The sequence below is a fragment of the Protopterus annectens genome, chromosome 4.part0, assembly GCF_019279795.1.
Source record: "Protopterus annectens isolate FY-2018-M chromosome 4.part0, PAN1.0, whole genome shotgun sequence".
Taxonomy (NCBI): domain Eukaryota; kingdom Metazoa; phylum Chordata; order Ceratodontiformes; family Protopteridae; genus Protopterus; species Protopterus annectens.
In genome coordinates, this window is record NC_056733.1 from 674,088,968 (window position 1) to 674,111,320 (window position 22,353).

Below are 22,353 nucleotides of genomic sequence, written 5' to 3' on the forward strand. Positions count from 1 at the left end.
AAAGTGTTGAGAAATTATAGTAGAGCTGTGGTTGTACTTTGCTTGGGATGGAAGCCATGCTGTGTTGGAGTGAGTTGTTCTTGTAAGAGATGATGCATAATCTGTTTGTGTATACATTTCTCAAGGATTTTGGAGAGAGGGGAGAGGATAGTGATAAGTCTGAAATTTGATATTTCTGTGGCTTGCCTCCTTTATGAATAGGAAGAGTGTAAAACTGTTTCCAGATAGAAGGAACTTTAGACTCTGAGATGGAGCGATTGATTAGTATTTATTTATTTTATTTATTTATTTCAGTCCATTTTCCCAGTGAGATCTACCACTAAAATTTACTTTTAACATTATTTATGTTAGTGTCTTTGTCTTTCTAGGAGCCTATTGCTTCAAGGACTAAATGCAACCATGGTCATAGATTAACTATTGAAATTCTCTGCCGTATCTGTAATTACATTATTATTAAATTAAACACACAAAAATTACTGTCCCAAAGGTAGCAGTGAACTCGGCTATAATTTTAACTGTTATTTTCAAAAACACAAAAAGCTCATTCAGTAAAATTCCACGAGGTAGTCCATAGGTACAAATGCAGAATCACTTTATTCAATAACTTTTTAAAACAAATGTTGAGCACTTTCCTCTACAAAAAGTAGACTTCATCAGAACATTTCTTAATCACAAACTTTACTGTTTAAATACTCTCTCGTAAACCAATCACATATAAATTGATTAATTAATTATTTAATGCATTAACCCCATAAGAACTATCTCAAATATATTTTATCCTAGTAAATGTCCATATGCTGTTATATTGTTTATATATACAATTAAAATAAACAATGTTCATAAAATGTACATAGTAAAATTGTGCTTTGAACTTTTGCATTATATGAAACCATTCAAAATACATAATAAAAATAAATACAATTTACAAATTGTTAAAAATTTATTTAAAAATTGTATTATTTGTAGAATACTACTATAATATGGGCCATGCTTGCTTTTCCAGCAAAGAATACTTTCTTTACAGTTCTTGACTGTTTATATTACTGCTTAGTGCTGAAACATGTAAATTGATTGACATGAATGTACCAGATGCCAAGATAAACTTCATGTAAGTTCATAGCAGCTGTCCCATTGCACATGGAGTCCAGAAGCATGGCAACAGTGAGCCTAGGTTTAGGTCGGCTGTACTTGGGCAACCCGCTTAGTGGTCAGCATTCTGTTTCAGGATAAAAATGTATTTGGGGTCTTTATTTCATGAACTACACACACATTGTTCAGTCACTCTACAGAAATATATCCAGACTGAACATGCAATTACTTTTAAAAACTTCCCTATGGTTATGATCTCTAAAACTGTGAAGACCTCATTCACACAGTGAATCTCATTAGGGTCTTTATGTAGGACATTAATTCAAGTCATTTTCTGATTAATGTCACTGCTTTGTCATTTTCTGTGACCAGGACTATTTCTGCGCTTTTTAAGAATGTCTTTCTCAGCAGCAAAGATCTACCAAAACTGCTGTTTCAGTATATCTTAACTTGTCTAGTTTGCTGGTATTTTCAGTGTCTTAGTGGAGTGTATTGTCTTCCATTTCCAATACTGAAAGGCCTGTTACTAGGTGCATCAGTTTTCAATACCTTTGCCATCTCGACTCTGTGTGACTGTGCTTGACAGCGAACAGTTTTTCTGAACAAATGGTAGGTGTATATGTTGCGACAGTCACAACTGTCACTAAGTCTGGACACACAGGTTTTGTAGTCAGAGTTCCAAGATGGCTGCACACTGCTCAACAGCTTAATTTCAGTTTTCCTAGCTTGGAAAAAAAAACCTGAGAAATAAGAGCTAGTAATTCTGCCAGCTTGAGTAAAATTCACTTACTGGATAGTAAGTACACTGCCTGGATGCCAGCAAAGAAGACCTAGTAAGTACATTGCCTGGATGCCAGCAAAGAAGACATTTAGAGAACCTGAAAGAAGATCAACTAGAAAAGGTGAAGAAAAAAACTGAGAGTGGGAAGAAGCAGCTGTTAAGCAAAAAGCAGTTCAAGCTTCAGTTTTGATACAAGAGATGGCTTCCAACAATTCAGATGAAAAAAATAAATCAAATTAACGCAGAGGTGATTAAAATAAATGAAACCCTGAAGGAGCATATCAACTCGAATAACAAAGGGTTGGAAAAAATAGAAGACATTTTAACTCATTCAAGCTTATAACGCCTTTTTTGTATACTTCCGCTTAATACCCATACTACCTTCCATCCAGACCTTTTTGGATTCTGGCTTCTTTAAGTAGTTTACCAGCTAATAACTGGCATTTTTAGAAAGGGAAAATAGTAATTGAAGTGACACTAAGATTGTTAGTTTAGGAAGTCCCGCAGTAGAGAAATGATTCACTGTTTTCCACTTCATATTTTCATATTTGTTTTCATAACTGAGAGACCTACATGATATGAAGGGCTATGGTGTCAAATACCATGGTGTGAGACAGAGAAAATTCATTGTCGTTGTCCATTTTACCTCACACCATACTGGAGATAATGCCAGTTGTTCGTAATTTATGAAAGTAAACACCATTTCCATATGTACAATTCAAAAAAAACAAGTGCCTTACAAACTATTGCAGTGCACATTTTATTTATATTGCTAATTGTACAACAACGCACATGTTTTCATATTTCTGTAAATATCTAAAAAAAAAACATGCACTGAGAGAGGAATTTCTTGCTATCACGTGAACACTTATGTTTTATTAACAAAAGTGTTCTAATAGTGTGGGTCTAGGTTATATAGTTTCCAAGGTATGACCGTTCATTTGTGAAAGTATAGAAAAATGCAGTTCTACTTTTGTGTGCAATATAATTAAGTAATATTCAGTTTATTTATAGTCTTATCACTTTAAAGAATATTTCTTATTGATAACATTGACATTTGTACAGTTTTAATAGTTTTTATCGTTTGAAAACTATTTGCATTTGTTTACCTTATTTTTTTTTTAAGTTTACTTTTCAGAAAATGCTGTGGAATACAAGGAAGTGTAGGCTGCTATAGAGTTGTGACATTCTACACCCCATAGGTGTTAATGAGTTAGTTGTTGAGATAAGTCTGGCCTAGTATGAGATTTCTTAAGAAGAACTGTTTCAAAAAGTGATGGAGTTAGAAGACAGAGTGAGCAAAGAAAACTTGAGATTTTCTGCTGTAAAGTACTGCGATGGTGGTGCTGCGGTAGCGTTGTCGCCTCAGTTAGACGTTGCCCGTTCGATTCTCAGTCAGAGTGTCTTCTCTGTAGCGACATGCGTGAATGGGCGTTCCTTCGTTGAAGGTTGTGCGTTAGGCCCGGCAAGCCAGTACGTAAAAATCTACTACCAATCATTAGCGGACCAGAGTTCCGCTGTGGCGACCCCTAACCGGGAAAAGCCGAAAGACACAACAACTAGAAAAACTGGAAGGAACAGACCGTATTCATTTTATGAAAGCATAAATAAGCAAATGGACTTGTATTCCACAACAGGATTTGTTAATTGAAAGGGCACATAGACTGTATGCTGCAAACCTGGCCATGAGAAAACAGCCAAGATATGTATTGGTAAAGATTAGGATTAGTAAAGATACAGTCATGCCCAGCAGAAAGAGTTGATCCTGACAAAACTGTGTCAGAAGGGAAAAGTGTTAAAATTGGAGGCAGCAGTGGGTTTTTGGAAAATTATTATTCGCTGTATACGAAGCAGAAGTGAAGCAAGTCCCAGAAATGAGAGAAAGTCAAGAGGCAGATGTGAGAATCTAGCTGCTGTATACAGCTGTCTTCAGAAAGTCCCCCTCCCCGGGAGGATCAGAAATTTTTTGATACAGTTTAAGTAGGAAATAGTTTATATTACATCAGAGTCATCGCCTATTAGAAATAGTTTGAGTCTCTGTACCATACTGTAGTGACCTCAGTCAATACTGTGAGATTATAAAAAAATAACTGGAATATACTACACACAATAGAATAACTCAAAGGAGTCCTAGACAGAGTATCACATTTTATGTTTAAGAATAACAAATCTTTGAAATAACATCTTTGTTATAGATCGCAGTATAACAGGAAAGCAATTCGATGAAGTAGACAAGGCACTTTTGCCTGCAGGTCTTGTTCAGCTTGCACAAACATTCTACCATGTTCAACATACTTACATCCTCACGCAAATTTTAAAATAGAGTTCAACTTCTACTCGGATTGTAAAACGTCAAATATTGTTTATTTCTGTAACTGTCCGATTTGCCTTGCTTTTTACATGGGCAAAAACAACAGGCTTTTAAAAGATAGAAATCTTGAACACTACAAAGACATCAGAAATAAGAAAAGTACAACTGTATTAGCACAACACTGCATGCAGTTTGGGACTGAACATTCCTTCAAGTTTCTAGTTCTCCAGACTTTAGTTGAAGGATTAAGGGGTGGAGATATAGTTAATAGAACAGAAGCAGCAGAACAGGAATTGATTTTACGTTTGAACACAGATAAACCACCAGGTTTAAATGCTGTCTCCAGTCTCAAACCTTTCTTGAAGGCACATCCACTTAAACGCTGAAATAGTTATGTACATGGCATTTTTTGTGGTTTCAATGTTTCAACGCATACATTTTAATGATGTATACACTGCATATCATTATTTTTTGGTATACCTTTAAGGCTGACTTGGATTGCTTCTAATAACTGATTGATTAGATTTTGTTTAAAATCCCAAGTGTTTATTTACCAACCAGTCTGAGGAAGTGATGTGGTAATCGCGAAAGCACTTGCTTTATTTTTTCTGTGTGTTATTAAACTTGGTTTTAGCCCAGCCTTGTTGGTTCGGTACTTCATTTCTTATTTATGTACTTGTTTATTTTAGTACTGCACTGTATTCTAGTTCTGTTTATTATTATTTTTAATAGGAAATAAAGTTTATCCAACAAAAGATGAGCCATCAAAACAGAAGGGTCTCTGCTTCTCATTCTTATGACAGTAAAGCTCATAGAGGGATTTTGCCAGTGAAATGTTTTTTTCAGTATGCCAAAGGAATTGTTTGAGAGAGAGAGAGAAAAAAAAACACAAACTTTGACTAGAATCAAGAGTACAGTAGACTTGAACCAGTCTGGTATTTGGAGATGAACAGGAAGACCAGATGTGAGATTATCAGTCAAATTTATGAAATAGGGCTTTGCAACAAAAAGTGGCTGAGAAGGATTGAACTTTTGTTAACTTTTTAAACTTGTGGGTGGACTGTAAAGCATATACCATGGTTTGTCATTAATGTTTAGGACACTAAAAGGAAAAAAAAGTAATTGGACATAAAACATTTTTTTTGTTTTTAATAGTATTCTTTTAAAATATTTCATTGTATAATCTGCATGTTACGTAGTAAAACAGTTTTGTTCGGCATGCAGTTAAGGGTATTCTAAATGTGGGAGTGGGGGAGGAGTATTTTCAGTGATTTTAAGGTAATAAAGGTACTAAAGTATTTTTTAGTTGCAAGAAATATAGGTTTTAAAATGTAACAAGAAAAGAAAGGCTGGACAAAAACAAGTTTGTTAATGTGGTGTGATCTTGGGCTGCTGGGTGGGAGTGGGATGTAAAAGTGCATTGATTATATTCTGTAGAGTTGAGATGGTGTCTTTTGTTTTTGCACAACTGAATATTTGGATTACTGCCCTTGTCTCATAATACAGACTGGTGCATTTTGTAAGTGGGTAGGCCTGAAAAATGAGGCAAAATGGCGAAAGCCATGAGACATGCAAAGTTTCTTGCATATGCAAAGATATTAGCTTGTTTTCATTGGTGAATATTCAGTTTGAGAGTCAAGAAGTCTGCAGCTGAAGACAATTGCACATTCTTTTCTGTTCTGATTGAAACTGACAGAGATAACTGCAGATGCTAGAAGGCATCTGTTTTTTTTTTCTCTCTCTGATTACATTTCCATGGAGGTGAGCTGACTGCACCTATAAACAATTTATCTGGTGAGTTCTGAGCATTCTTTGTCGAAGGAAGCAAGAGCAAGCAGTTCAGTGAAAAGTAGTTTGAAATTGTTGGAAATGAGTGAAAGCTAGCAGCCTTAATACTTCAGTGCATTTAATACAATGGTGTATAATTTAGTTTTATTTAAAAATAACCAGTGTCTTTTTTTCTTGAGGCTAAAATTAATGTTCTAAAAGTATACATGCTGTTTTTCACATCTGGGAGGGGAACAGAGATGAGACATAAGTCAGTGTAAGTGGCAGCACAGGCTGTAATGTGTGCTTACCTTAATTTTAGGTTAGTTAATGCCCGTGGGTGCAGCCCCTATTTTGGGGTAATTTTACCTATCTAGAGGGTTAAACTTAATTTTTTGAAGATGCATATAGGTTTGTTTGGTCTAAGTTACTAGGTTGTGGGATGTTCTGAAGATATATTTTTGTTTGAGGATTTTCATTAAAATAAAAGTCTTGAAAAATATGACAAGTTCAAATGGAGATGACAAGAAACAACTGTATAAAAGATCAGCCTGACGAACTGTGTGTGCATGTAACACACAAGTTTGAAATGCAGATTAAAAAAAAACTATCCAGTATAATATGTGGAACAATAACTTCTTATAGTGGCTGTGCTACCCATATTATCTTGGAACTTAAATGGCCTTTGCAGGTATAGACTAAAAGGAGAGTGTATTGAATTATTTTAAGAAATGCAGAACGTAAATAGCAATACTACAGGAGACACATTTGGAAAGAAATGAGTATGTGAAGTTGAAGTATTTCAGGATGGATATTCAGTGAATATCCGGGACAAAGGAAAAGGGCAATATTAATTGCCAGAGGAGCTCCATTAGTGAAGAGGAACAAAGATAATGGTAGATATGTGGTAGTAAGGAGCTACTGGCAAGGGAGGAGGATTAAACTCATGTATTTATACTCGCCAGAAGCTGGTTATAGAGCATAAGCAAATTTTGGAAGAAATAATCTGCTTTCAGTAGGGAATAGTACTAATAGGTGGGGACTGGAACTTGATTTGCAAAAGTGAATATGTATCTGGGGGACCTAAAAGGGAAAATATAACAAGAAAAGTAGATTTTTGAAGAAATGTATGAAAATATTTGGTGTGGAAGATGTGAAACTCAGAAAATTTACATGGTCCCCAAGGTACAGTAACTGGGCTAGACTTCGACATAAATTGTATTTCACAGAAACATGCATTTAATTGAAAGCTTTTACACACATCCAGTAACTATATTTCATATAGTGTACCAGTAAAAACTAATGTAAAAATGCAGTGTAATTGAGTAAAAATGAGATACTGATGGCTTTCCCACCTACCTGTTAAAGAGAGGAATTTAATGAATGGGTCTTGGAAATTATTAGAGTGTGATTAGGGAAGATAGAAATTCCTTCAGATGTTATAGCTAGTGAGTAAGATAAAATGAAAATGGAGTTTAAAAATGTAGCAGAAATAGAATTATTTAGATGGGCTAACAATGGTTAAAGTATTGCAGTAAAAGGGAATCTCACAGAACAAGAGGCACAACTGCAGAGTGCTAAAGAGAAAATAAGGAAGTTTCTGGATAATATGCACAAGTTTAGAAAGTTTGCTGTTAAGCAACTATTTTTGGTAACTACTTTAGAGCACAAAAATTGTTAGCACAATGACTTGGCCAACAGAAAAGTAGAAAGGGTTGCTGCCAAACTTGGGGAACCTATAGCAAGAAAAAAAAACAGAGATCCTATAGAGGTATTCGAGAAGCTTCAGAAAATCTTTGAAAATTTGTACAAAGTGAAATGTAGAAATCAAGAAAAAGCACAAATGGAAATACTTATGGAAGACTAAATTATGCCAAGGTTAGAGGTAGGCTCAACAATTAACAATTAATATAGGAGGCGATGAGATAAAACATGATTTATAATCAATCTGCAGGAAAGTCTCCGGAACAGATGGTGTTCCTGTCGAAGTTAGGTGGGGAAGAATGTGATAAAGATCTGTAAGGTTTTGTTTAACAGTATTTTAAAAGGTAGAGAAGTACCAACATCTTGGAAGAAAGTCATAGTGGTTGTAATTACTAAAGACTGCAAAGACCCATCAGATCGATCTCCGCTTCATATATACCAATTTCAGTTTTAAAACAATAATTATAAAGTGTTTATCTATACTGCTAAAAGAATAGAAAAGGTGTTGCCAAAATTGCTAAATATGGATCAGCGTGATTTTGCGGAGAGGAAGCAAACATTTGACAACATTAATAGAACAATGATGACCCAGAATGTTAGAAAATGCTGCTGCCGTTGTGGGCCTATATGCAGAGAAAGCATTCAGCAGAGTAAGCTTTGATTTAGAGTAGGGCAATGGAAGCATTTGACTTCCCCAATACAGTGTTAAAATTTATTAGAAAAATATATGACTGACTGGAGGCAAGAATTAAAGTGGGGAGGGTTCCTGTCTGATAAGTTGTGTGTTAGTAGAGGAAGCAGGCAGGGGTGTCCTCTCTTTCTTTTTTTTTTTTTTTTTTTTTTTATTTGCTTTATATTTCGAGCCATTGTCAAAAAAAAAAAAAGGAACTCATAAATTTACGGATAGAATTGGTGGTGTAATTAAGAAAAGTTAGTAACTAGCTAAACCAGCCACAAGGCTAGCAAACTTAAAATACTCATCATTAAAAAAATAAAATATCCATATAGTGTTACTGTGTTTTTAAATGATTAGTTGCTTCAAAGCAATTATTTCATTTAATTGCTTAATTAACAATGGCTTGTGGTTTATATTTCCAGTGAGTTTTCTTTATGGCGGTTTGACTCTGATGATGCTAGTTTGTCATGAGGGCGAAAGTGCCAAGTTGATTATATTGTTTATTTTATTAAAGCAATCGAGGTTCCATTTTTACCTCTGGTGTGGTTAATTTTATTTTATTTTTTTTTTTTAATTTTGAGTAAATCCAGAAAAGTTGACTGTGTTGCAGGTGATATTTTCTGTCTGACAAATCCAAAAAAAGCCATCTCAGTGTTGTGGAACATTTTAAGTCTTTTCAGGATACAAGATTTAATGAAGATAAACACATCCTTCCAATAGAACAAGGTCTGATTTGAAGAGATGTTTTAGAGTTACACAGTTAAGGCTGATATATATACCACAAACAAGATTATAATTCAGAGTGGAAAGGGATGATGAAATAGGTGGGAAATTCAGGAAATAAAGATGGTGGGATTTTGGAATGCAGATTCTTAAGGAGAACAGCCGTACAGAATATTAGAATACATTCTGCTAGTCTGTGAACTTAAGAAATAGGTCAACAAGACAATGGAGAAAGGAGATTTTTGCTAATAGTGATGAATTGAAAGCAGGGGTACAAAGAATAGGCAAGTGGGAGGCTGGAATTTACTGGAGAAAATTGGCAAAGGAACCAAGGTGCTGGGAGCAAATAACTAGAGAGGGAAAGGTAATAGAATGGGATTAGGCCAAGACGACGTTTGGTCTGCAGGCTACAGACAGCCTTCCCTACCAGGGATTGATGTTGGAGTATAGGAAAAGAGAAAAGGATAGGAGAATTCTAAGTGAAAGACCTGTCCTGGTAGAGTTTTTAGTTGAAGCTGCAACAGCAGCTGTTGTAAAAAGGGATAATTAATAGAGCATATAAAATATTGCTTGATAACTATAAGAATATGTCAGAGGAGTTTAGAAAAGGTTGGGAAGAAAGATTGGCTAAGCAATTTGTAAGGGAACAGTGGAAGGACATATGTATGGCTTCCAAGTGTACAACAAAGTCCAGAAGGTTTAGGACTTTTGCTTGGAAGTTTTTGTTTGTATAGTTATTTTTATATCCTAAACAGACTTCAAAGAATTGTTCAGCAGATAGCTGGCAAATGTTGGAGGTGTGATAGGGAGGAAAGAGGTAACTGGGAACATATGTTTTGGAAGTGTAATCTTTTGGCAGACTAAAAATTCCGTACAGGATACTGTTGTCAGAAATGTTGGGTGAGCAAATTGGTGTAACTAAGGAAATGATTCTTTTGAGCTGGAACACAGGATTTGAATTGCCTAGGCATAATAAGGCCTTGTTAAGTTTAGTCCTGGTGGCTGCTAAAAAAGCAATTATAAGAAAATGGGTCTGAGTCTAAACCAACTGTAGATGAAGTACTGAATATTGTAACGGATAAATAACCTGGAAGTGGAATCTTTAGAAAAGGGAAGGAGCAAATTGCGTCAGAATAAATGTGGGAGCAACATATGCAGAATAATGTTCAAGAGGAGGAGTGAGGTTTAAGGGAAGGCAGGAATTGAACAATTTAAGAACCTATAATGTATGTAACTAGTAACGTGTTATTATGGTTTGCTTTCCCCTGTCATTCAGTTTGGACGGTCTTCAGCCCAGTAACAGGTGCTTTGACATACTGCACGTTTGGATCTCGTCACACCTAATCTGACTGACTCATACCTAGTAATGACAGACTTGCTGTTTTTACTTTTCTGCTTTAGTTTTTTATGCTTTGTGAAGTATGCCATGTCCTGACTTTAATACCCATTATATAGTGCCTGATGCCTTTTCTCCAAAAATGCACTTTAGCGATGCAAAAGTAAGTTCAGCACATGCTGTTAAATGTGGAATTTAATAGTTTAAAAGCAAGAGATGCATATGGAAGCATCATATTAGGTTTATGAATCTTTTTTTTTTTAATCTAATTGTTCAAAATCAGCTACGCATTCTGACACAGAAATGGTACTATTTCCAATAAATCAGTAAAAATTAGGGTGTACTTCATAATCTAATCTTCAACCCATGTCAGGAACATGGCATTAGGTTTTGTTATTGAAGTGGACATACTTTCATTTGTGGTCAGAGCTCGCTTGAAATATCAGGTCTATATCATATAATCAAAGGTTCGACTCCGTGAACCTCCATTCGATGAACCAAAAACTGCAGACTTTCCCTCAAGTGAACATTCATATCAGCTAATGTTTTAAACAGGGAATGGAATTAGTTGGCCAACATCAGCAAATCTGCCCTTTTCCCTACTGTAGTGCTGTCTCGGAATTGGTATATATAGGTGGTGGGGTATGGCAGGTGCAGCCTCCCATCTGGGTGGGTTTGACATACTGCAGTTTGTATGACTGTCGCAATGTTGGTCAACTAATTCAGTTCCCTGTTTGACATTTGCTGATGTAAATGTTCTCTGTTTTCGGTTCAACAAACGGAGGTTCGCGGAGTTGAAATTTCAATTATATGATATGGACCCAAAATATTGTGTTACCAATGCCTTGTGCTTTCCATTACAGCGCAACTGTAAGGGTGTATTTTTGTTTTTCCATTTCAGAAGAGACCATGTCCAGATCATAACCTGATTTTCCAGGTTTTACAGGGCTTATTTTCATCAAGCAGAGACAGGATTCTGCTATTTGAAATCATCCTGTTACCATTGAAAAGGCTAAACAAATCAAGATGAGTTTCAAGACACAGTGAAATCATTACCTTAAACATGCAAGTTGTACAGGCAACATACACACACACACACAGTATGAAGTGCTGCAACATCATACACTTCTTGCCATAAGGGCATACACTGTCACAAAAGCTGCCTGACAGCCAAATGAGAAGCAGACAGCAAAATAAACAAAACAAGTAACTGCAGACTTAATAGATGTGTATATTGGGATAAGATCTTTTCAGCCACAACTTGGGCCAGTGTTTTCAAATAGACTATATTGTGCTATATACATCACAGAACCTTTCTTTGGGTAGAGGTCGCGTTTGTTCTTTTGCCTTGCTCTTCCATGAAACCCCTCTTCTGCAGAGGTTTCATGTACTGTGTCAATTATATTTACTTGAATGCCCTTTGACTTCTGTTCCTGCTCTTTGAGAGTAGTTTTCTTTCCTGGTCTAGTACTGTGGTGTAGTGAGAAAAGTAGCAAAGTACATTGTGGGGAAGGCATAGGAGTAGCAGAACCATTATTAAACCTGTTAGTTGTTGACAGCTTGTTATTAGCTCTTGATGTCTTTAATACCAGCACATTGCTTTCCCACTTGTGCATCTCTGTCCCCTTCAGTATTTGAACTAGAATAACGGTATTTGCTTACAGTGCTTTGAAGTTCTTCCAGCCATTAGTTTCTCAGTTGCACATGCTCCTTTACTGCCTACTGCTGTGAGTGTCTTGGAGGAACAGTGATATCTGGCATTAATTCCCTTGTATTTGCTGAGTCAGTAAGGTTTGGCTGTGGCTACACACTGCCCTGGAGGTCTAAGTGAAAACTGCTGCTGTTGGGTTATAAAAATGTTTATACTGCAGTGCATGCAAGTAAATGCAGACGTTAGCTAACCTAGTGCTTTTCTCAAGAGTGATTGATAGTATGGGTGAATGACCTTATGTTAGGGCGATGTGAAGAGGACACCATAAACTCTTCCTTGGATCTCCAGAAGTACTTCTTTTTAGAGATGGTTGTAGGCATACAAAAGCAACTACTTGGAACAAATAGTGAAAAAGGAATCCACAGTGGCATTTATGAGGGTAGGGTGCATCTGAAGAAAGGGGGGAGAAAGAATATTAAATGCAGTTAGAGAAGATTTGGTAGGCTAATTGTTTTCTCCTGCTATCAGGTTAGCTCTGGTGGATTTATATTAACATTATAGCCACGTTATGACTGTCAATTTAATTTCATTTAGGTATGACATGCTCAGTTTGTGGATGTCCTTAAGCGTGTATTAAGAGTGAACATGTTTACAAGTTTGTGACTTTCAGCCTGTTTTTATTTCTGATGCATTTCAGAAGTGATGAGGAACTACTTACAGCAAATAAGACAAGAAACTGGCTTAAGGCTGTGTGAAAAGGTGTTTGATCCTCAGACAGACAAACCAAGCAAGGTAAGAATCCTGCAATTTCAGTCTTGTCCAGTGGTGTTTGTTGATGAGCAACACATTTAAAAAAAATGTTTTTCTTCCAAAGGACAGCATAATCCTCAAGATCCTTCTCGAAAACTGCTATTTCTAGCATTTCCCAATATTAATGGGTTTGCTAGTGATTAGAGTCCTTTCCTTGAATATGTGCGGCTATACTTCTCCAGGACTGCTAACCTTATTTGTGCCCAGGTTAATTGTAGTGAGCTCAGTATTTACTATACACCAAGTTTTTTCAGATTTTTTTTTTTGTTGTTTTGCAAAAGTAAGTTATGAATATGTATTTTTCCCCACGTACTGTTTTTCTTGCCCTGGTCTTATTTATTGGGGATGTACCCTTTCAGGGCTTGTTAGTTCTTCCATGACAGAGAATCTGGCAAGGGCTGCCTTACTTTCCTGTATTGTTTCTAGGGTGTGTATACCTAGGGAGGAGAGAGACTGTTAATGAAATTACTACTTTTTTTTAACCTACCTTGGCTGTTGTTTTCATAGGTTCATAGTGCATCTTAGGCTAATGGCTAGTAGGGCACTTATAAGCCTAGTTGTGCAACCCAAATATGACCCACAAATCTGATTTATATAGACTGTGATTTAATGACTGCCTCTGTCCATTAGAGACATGGCTGCCAGACCAGGGGTGAATTTCTGATTACCTATCCATTGGTCCAAGTTGCACTGGAATAGGGAGGAGCTCTGCTTCACATGGATAGGTAGCCTGTTCCAGAGAATGAGAATTCTGTGAAATCTTTGTCTCACCCATGTGTCGTATGTGTTACAAGCAAAATTTAGTTTTTTTAATATAGTAGCTGTTATGAGGTTTGTTTTGGGGATGTATGAAAGATTCATCAAGACAGGGTCCAAGCATGCCTTGTATGCCAGGCAAAGATCACCTTTCACACAAATATGTATGGTACTAAGTAAAGAGCACAGGTCATTGTGTTTACCTCTGTATCCTTTTTGAAAGGAGCCTTTATGGATGTTCCAATTGCTGCATGTGTCTGGTCATGTACATACTGAATGATGCATTATGGTCTGATGAAGGTATTGTGTAGTGGTATGATGACCTCTCTGGATCTAGATGCCATGCCCTAGCTTATAAGTTGAGCAACATAGAAGGATTTTCGTACTACCTTGGACACATGTTGGTCAAAGGCCAGGTTACTATGTACATGAATTCCCAGAGCCTGACTATTGAATCAACTCTGTTAGAGGTGTTTTATTGATGATGTAGTTGCCCAGCATGGCTGACTTCCCAAAACGTCCTATAATGCATTTCTTGGTATTGAGTTTTAAGCCATGGCTCTGGCACCAAGTTTTTTTCTGTGTTTGACCTTCCTGAAGGGTGTTCTCATCTTGTGGGGATTCAGTGACTGTTCCCAGTTTGCAATCATCTACAAACTTGGTTAGCCAGAGGCCTTTGACAATAGCTTTGACATTCGAAAAGTAGATGCCAAGGAGGAGGAGGCATAGCGCAAAGCCTTAAGGGACTTCACTGATGACCACCCTCTGTGGAGGTGGCCTCGCCAATTCTAACCTCTTGCTTCTTATCAGTCAGCTAGCTATCCAGCATGTCATAAAGGGTTTATGCCAAGCTTGAGTTGGGGTGTTTTATCAAGTGCTTATCCAGATTTTACTAGGTGATTTGCACTGTTTTTCATTCGTCCATTGTCTTGGTGACCTTTTCAAAGAAGTCCAACAGATTCAGTAAACATGTCCTTCCTTTGGCAAAGCCAAACTGGGATGGATCCAATGTTTGTCTCCTATGTCCTTGTTGATAATTCCCATGATAATTCTTCCCATGGCTTTGCAAATAAGGCTAGTCAGACTAGTGGGTCTGTAATTTCCAGGTTCTGTTGAAGGTGTTCTCCCTTATGAAGGGGGACGACTGTCTGTCCTCAATTCACATGGCACAAAGTATTTTTTATGACTGTAATTAAATAGCGACTCCAGGGGACCTGACAGTCATATTTTAGACTTTTCAGGAGCCATGCTGGGATGATATCAGGGCCCATTGAGACCGTTCACATGTCATGAATTTAGGTTACTGAGCTGCCTCCCCAGGCTTATGTTCTTAGATGTTGTCACTGAGACTTTTAACCGTTGCTGCTAACCCTACTGCTTACTGTCTAGAATCTACTGCTGCAGTGTGGTCTCCCTTCTGATGACGTACTGATATTCAGTGATTCTGTGATAAGATGTTAAAAATATTCAGTTTTCATGGCATAGAATTACAAAGTCCTAACTACTGTCCAGATGACCAAACCTTGACTAGATGCTCAAGTGCTGGAAGAGCCAGACATGGAAAGGTAAGACTGAGTGGCTAACCTCAGGTCACCTTCTTTGGTGGGGTGGTTGATTTGGTTTGTATACTTCACCATAACTGCACAGCTTAACCAGGGGATGTAAGATTGCTTACCAAACCAGTGACATACCTCATTGCAATGTGGATGGCAGCAAACACACTCAGAGGGGACAATAATATCACCCTCACAGTGATGTCTGCACTCGTAATAAAAAAAAAAAAAAAAAAACCCTCCACCCATCTTCCAGGCACTAACCAAAGTTTTGTTAGTCATACACGTTGAGAAGATGAAAGCACTTATCTGAGTAAACTTTAGTTCAGTTCCTGGAAGAGGAGTGGAGTTTTGTTTGTTCTCTGTTTCTGGTCCTATTGGATTGCTTTTGTATGTTGTCACTCAGTCAGCCACCAGGGGTGTAGGGTTTAAAAGTAGAAATGTCCTCCTAGCCTGATATTGCATATTGTGAAAAGAGGGCCTAAGAAACCTCCATGGCTGTCTGGATGACTGTTATCATCAGTAAGTACTTTCCTGTGCACCAGGGACTGTCTGAGTTACAGAGGGGCAAATGAGCTGAAGACCAGTAGGTGGGGGCGGATGGTCAGTAGACAAAGAGGCAGAAAGCACGTAGAGAGAAAAAGTCTGCTTTTATTTAAAAAAAAATGTGATTTGTTTGGAATTAGAGCATTGTCTTGATTTTGATTGCATTATTAAGAAGTAATTACTAAATCAGTGCAGTAAGTCTGAGTGATGTGACTGCTTTTTTAGCCTTTCCCATGAGGTGAACATTTTATTGACTTTAAAAACAAGTCACCTACATGCAGCTTATCTAGTAGTGGTTCTTCCCTTAGTACCATCTCCTAAGGTGGTTCCGACAGGTTGGCTCCGTTGTTGACCTCCGAGCCAGGTCATGTCTATGTTGAGAGTGAGCCCTCAGCCCAGACTTTTATCTTTTGCCATTGAGGTGTTTGAGAGGGTCCTGCCCAGGTCCAGAGAGGAGGTGTCTGTAACAGTGTTCTGTCCCAGCCCCCTGTGGATCCTGTTTCCATAAGAAAAGTGATTCTCCTAAGGTAACATCAGCTCACTGTTCATAGGTGGGTACTAGGCTATCGGCCCAAGGGCCTAAGTAAGCTTAGCCAACAAGTTTCCCTGGCTTACGCCACCCAAGAAAGTTATTGTCCTGTGCCCTTGTCGAGCAGAGCCACATAAGTGATCCCCGGGGTGTATTTCCTATTTCCCATCCACTCATCAAGATTTTTCTTGAGTGCTAATGAGGAACTTTAATTGACATAGATGGGTAGCCTGGTTTAGGTCCCTAGAGTGTGTAGCTTGGAGGGATTGGGATTTCTTTAGGAGTAGCATGTCCAAAAGCTCTGGGTTTGACATAGCTTTGTATGTTAGGCAGAGATCACTTTGGAGTAGACTATATGCTATGGAGTAAAGCTGCAGTTTTTTGAGACAGTCAGTGTAGGGCAGTAAGCATCTTTGTGAGGTACTTCTGTGGCCTTTCCAGCTGCTGCAGATGTCTTGTGAGGTACATTCCAAAAGGGGCGTTGTACTCTATAAGGGGTCTAATGAGTGTTGAGTAGGTTGTCAACAGGGTGATATGGAAGTTCCTTCTGACACTGATTCAATGAAGGGGGCATCCCAGTACTGACCCCTTCTTTCTGTGACACTGGGTGTGGCCTACACTATTCTTCCCACTGGTTTCTCCTGTTCTGGTCTGATTGCCAAATTAAAAGCCCAAGGACCCAAGTCTGCCCATTAGAGCACCCACACCAGAGCTAACAGCACTTTTGACTTTGCCCCTGCCCCCCCCCCCCCCGATAGTTTCTCTCACTGTCTTGACTCTGTCAGTTTCAGATGAATCTCACAGCTGGAGCATCAGAGCCAACACTTGGGTTTCAGGATTGTCTCTGAAGTTTTTAGAGCTGTCCCTTCCCCTTGTTACTTGATAGCTGGGCACCATTGTTTGCCTTGGGGGCAGATTGTGTCTTGAGGGTGCATCCTCAGCCCTGACTTCATCTTTGGTCTTCGGGGTATTCGAGAGGGTCCTCTCTGGGGCCAGAGAGGAGGTGTCTCTATCATACTCTTGTTTTTTCTTGATCTCCTGTGGATCTTCCATAACCATTCATTTTGATCAGCAGGGAAAAATCAGCCTCTGAGGGTCTCATCAGGTGAGCTCCCCATCCGATTCCAAACCTTCTCAGGAAGCCCACACAGGAGCAGTTCCTAGGAACAAACTTGTAAGAGGAGACGTTTGGATTCTTCACCGGCATCAATCACCAAAGACCTGGATCCCAGTGAGGGAGAGGGTTTCCTACAATCCCCTCTAGTTGCCGTCTCATTTGTGAAAATTCTGAAGTTAATGGAGCATCAAGGGGGGAGGGTTGGTCCTCCAAAACCCTTTCTTCTGTGGAGTCTGTGTTCCTTGAGGCATTTGAGGCTGGCTGATGTTCTTAGTGTTTCACTGTTGCAGTCATTACATTTGGGCAATCTGCTGGCAGGTTGCCCTCAGTCGGCCTGAATTCCAAAGTCTTGGGTCCTGCATCAGTTGCTGTCTTCTCTTCCATGACGTCAGGTTATCAGGGGTATAAAACATGCAGCCGACGCCATTTTCTTCAGACTTTCTTGCCACGCGGTGCGCGAAGCAGAAGCATTTGGCAAGTGCCGGTCGGCCGATTACTGAAATATTCGAGTTTGAGTTTCAGAACCGAAGTCTTCACTAAAGCTAAGTACCCTGTTGGGGAAACTTTTTTCTTGCTTTTTACCGATGTCAGAAAAAGTTAATAATTGTATTACTTGTGGAAAGCAAATACCTCATAAGGATTTCCATTTATACTGTATTCCTTACCTAGGCTCTGATCACAACATGCCTGGCTGTCAGTTTTGTGTTAGATTTAACCAACACACCATTAAGCGTCGGTATATTTTTGCATCAAAGTATCTTGGAAACAGATTTAACTACCCAGAAATGTCGTCTGATAGCAATCCAACTACCGGAGTACATAAAATACGCAAAGAAAAGGACAGAGAAAGGCAGTCAAGATCCAAAACTGACGACGAAGCTTCTCATAAGCCAGTCGCTGGTTCACCGGTACTCAATCAGGCGCTTTCGCAGCCCCTGATACCTGCTACCTTTGAGTCGCAGGCTTCTAATGACACCCATGTGGAGTCCGGCATGCCGCAAGATACTCAAGGTATTGGACCGATGGATATATCTCCCTCGGATGGGTCCGGAGCCGCTGAGCAGGCCCCAGCTTCTGAGGTTGTATTCAGACCTCAGCATTTGTATATCAAACCGAAAGCTGCAAAACCAAAGACAAAAATAACTTCTAAAACTAAAAAAACAACATATGAGCCACATGCACAGGCCTGTATGCCTAAACAACAGATGATCAAAATGGCTGAAGACCTTATTACTTTGATCAGGGGTACCCATCCCCTTCCTGATAAGAGGCCTAGGAAAGACACTGGTTATGAATCTTCAGATCAGGTTTCTATTTCTTCTAATTTCTCTTCTGATCAGGAATTATCTATACCTCCCTATGAGGTTTCTGATGCTGAGGAGTTTATTCAATCTGCATCTCCTCCTGAGGATTATTCATTTGGAGAAACCTTGTATACTTCGAGGGAGCATTTTCACTGGGAGAGTCAAGACTTCTCAGAATCAAAAAAGATACTCAGGGATTTCCTTCTTCCTCAGCACAGGCCTTTAGCCATTCCCCCTGTTTTAGACAGTGTGGATGATGTGTTTTCGGAGTCAAGCCTGACCCCTGACTCCTTACCTCCAGCTCCCAGTAAGCCTGACTGATATTACAAGGTCCCTGACTCACATAAATTTTTATTTAGAAACCCTGCTGCTGATCCTGAAACTATTTCACAGGGTCCAAAGGGAGTTAAGGCCTCAACAGCAAAAAATCCTACCCCCCTCTAACAGAGATTCAAGGTCACTGGACAGATGGGGAAAAAAGGTTTATACGATGAAACAAACATAAGCAAGTAAGCACTTCTGCCCAAAAACACACCAACAGTCAAATCCACCACTGTTCTTTATTCCATAACGATCTGGTACCTCGGCTATTCGCCTTCAAAGGATCACATTACAGGTTTCAAAATGAACTCCTTATATACTTCATACATAATTAATTAATTGACAATTAACAATTAAATTCAATTATTCATCAAAATTTCATCAAAATTTAAAGTGATCTCTGTATATAGCATATAGAAATATGGCATTTACTTCTTTAATTTGTTTTAAACATTTTAAACTAATTCTATTTAAGAACCAATTGTGCTTATATAATATAATATATCCCTTCAACATACAAAATTCATTATATGTAAAATGGTTTTGATATGTGAAAAATCACTATTACAAAACACAAAATTAATATATGTATAACAGAATTAATGTTATTATGTACAAATATTATTCAAACTAAATTCTTATAATTAGAAGTAAATAATTTACTTTCTAATGATATATATTCACCCACTAATTTACAGCAGCTGAAATACAAACAATAATAAATAATATAAATATACAAAATTCTGATCTACATACATTTTATAAATACATTTTATAAATTTTATAAACCCAGCTCTTGATTTAAACCAAATGGTTTCAGTGTTTTATATTTAAGTATCATTCTTGTTTCCAATTCTAACAGTTTACCCACTATATCTTCTCCCTTGCAGGCAAAAGGTTTTCCCAATATACAATATCTCAAACTATCACTACACCCATCATGAGTATCCATGAAATGCTTAGCAACCGGACTAATGGAATTAGAATTTCGTATGTCCTTTAGATGTTCTAGAATTCTGATTTTAATCATTCTTTTGGTTTGTCCTATGTACCAGATGTCCTTACATGAGCAACCTAATATATATACTACACTGGTAGACTTGCAGTTAAAGGAGTGTTTCGAAATATGAGGTATATTATTGATAACTTCAAAATTACTCACCCTATTGCATATGCTACATGAGCCACATGCAAAGGTGCCCACTTTAGTTTTAGTAGATTCAATGTGTTGTAATAGATTGTTATTTAGTATTTCTCTCAAATTTTTTCCCCTTGTAAAGGAGAAATTGACATAATTAGGGAATAGCTCACCAATATTGACATCTTCACTAATTATGTACCAAAATTTTCTAACTACTGAGACTAATATATCCGAGAAGGGAGAGAATTTAGTTACAAAAAATATTTGTTCAGCATTTTTCTTTACACCAATCTCCCTCTTATCATAATAAGTTGTAATATTGTCCCTATGACTTTTTAATCTTATATTATTTTTCACTCTATCCATACTTCTTAATAATTGATTATATTCATAGCCCCTTTCCAATAGTCTCATTAATACTGTATGTAGTTCATCTATATCTTCTTTGATACTAGTGTGAGCCCAAATTCTTTTAAATTCCCCATATGGTAAGGTACTTATAAGATGCAATGGGTGCATACTTGTAGCATGTAAGAACAAATTAACTGAAGTCTCCTTCCTAAATTCAATTTTTCTATCCTTCTCAAATAAGGTTAAATCTAAGAAGTTAATCTTGTTCCTATTAATCTCATATGAAAATTGTAAACTATGTTCATTATGATTAAGAATTTCAAAAAATTCCAAAAAAATCAGATGTGTCCCCCTTGCAGATAAAAATAAGATCATCTATAAAGCGCTTATATAGAATTACTTTCTTTTTAAAGAAATCTGTCGGATAAATAAATTTTTTCTCAAAGTAATCCATATAGATGATAGCATATGATGGTGCATATGCTGCACCCATTGCAGTACCTTTAACCTGCAAATACTATGCATTACTAAACCAAAAATAACTATGAGTTAAGCAAAACTCTAATAAAGTAATAATATAATTTGTTCTAGGTCCCTCACCCATCATTTTTAGTATTGATTCCAAGCCCCACTTGATGTTAATATTGGTGTATAAGGACTTAACATCGACAGTGACCCAATAATAATCATAATTCCAGTTCAAATTCAAGATGTTATTAATTAAATCTTGTGTATTCCTGATGTGAGCTGTTACCTTATATAAATACATCTTTAACTGAGAATCCAAAAACAAATTGACACTTTCCAAAAAAGAACCAATTCCCGAAATTATCGGTCTACCAGGAGGTTCTTCCAAATTTTTATGAATTTTGGGTAGTGCATATATAATAGGTGTTTTAGGTTTTTGGATGTATAACTTCTTAACATCAGTATGCGCAAAAAAACCCAGGCGTTCACCTTTTTCTAATAAGAATAACAGTTCACTATTGAATGATAAAATAGGGTCACTGTCCAATTTCTTATACTCTTCAGAGTTCAATAACAATCCATTTACCATATTGAAATACTTATTTCTATCCATAATAACCCAGTTTCCACCTTTATCAGCAGGCTTGAAAATATATTAATTTTTAGATTTTTTCAAAACTTTTAAAGCCTGCCATTCATCAAAACTTAAATTGAAACATTTCTTCTTTTTACAAAATTCATTAAACATAGTTTCAATTTCCCTTAGTAGAATTTTTTGAAATGTGGAAACAGCAGGTACAGAAATATGGGGCATAAAAGTACTAACTTTTTTTAGCTTTGGTAACATTAATCTACCATAGCCAGTTAAAAGTTCACCATTAACAGCATTAACATTGGAGAAAACATTACTAGCTTCATTACTAACATCAAACACTTCATGTTCAAACTCATAATTATAGATAGACAAGTTAAGTAACTCTTCATCCCTTTCATCCATTTCAGAGTCACTATTACCTTCATCAACGGTCTGAATAGAAGTGTTAGATTTATCCATTTTGAAAAAATAAACTCTAAGTAAGAGCTTTCTAATGAAATTTTTAATTTCAAAATAGATATCAGCTAGCGACGGAAAAAACGTAGGCACAAACTTGCTTCCCTTATGTAAAACACTTAACATGTTAGAATTTAGTGTCAGTTTAGACAAATTTACACAATACAAAGGAAGTTCATTATAAGTCACAGAAAGCGAACCTTCATTTAAGCTTGTTTCTCCCCTTTCTTCCATTTCTCCCATTTCTGCCCCTGTTCGGGTCGTTTGTTTGAAAATTCACACTCCCGCTGCTACAGTCCTCAGACCCCGTAGTAACCTCCCGATTAGAGGTTCTGTTGACCACATCAGTTCCAGCAAAAGAAACATTT

The 22,353-nt window shown here is 37.3% G+C and overlaps 1 protein-coding gene across 1 annotated transcript in view; it reads left to right on the forward strand.

Annotated features, from left to right (window-relative positions):
• The window catches only part of ARPC3 (actin related protein 2/3 complex subunit 3), a 187,940-nt gene that overhangs the window by 139,967 nt on the left and 25,620 nt on the right, over positions 1–22,353 (forward strand). The window contains exon 6 of the mRNA XM_044068646.1: positions 12,736–12,830. Within this exon, the coding sequence (XP_043924581.1) occupies positions 12,736–12,830 (95 nt within the window). The remainder of the gene's footprint in view (positions 1–12,735; positions 12,831–22,353) is intronic.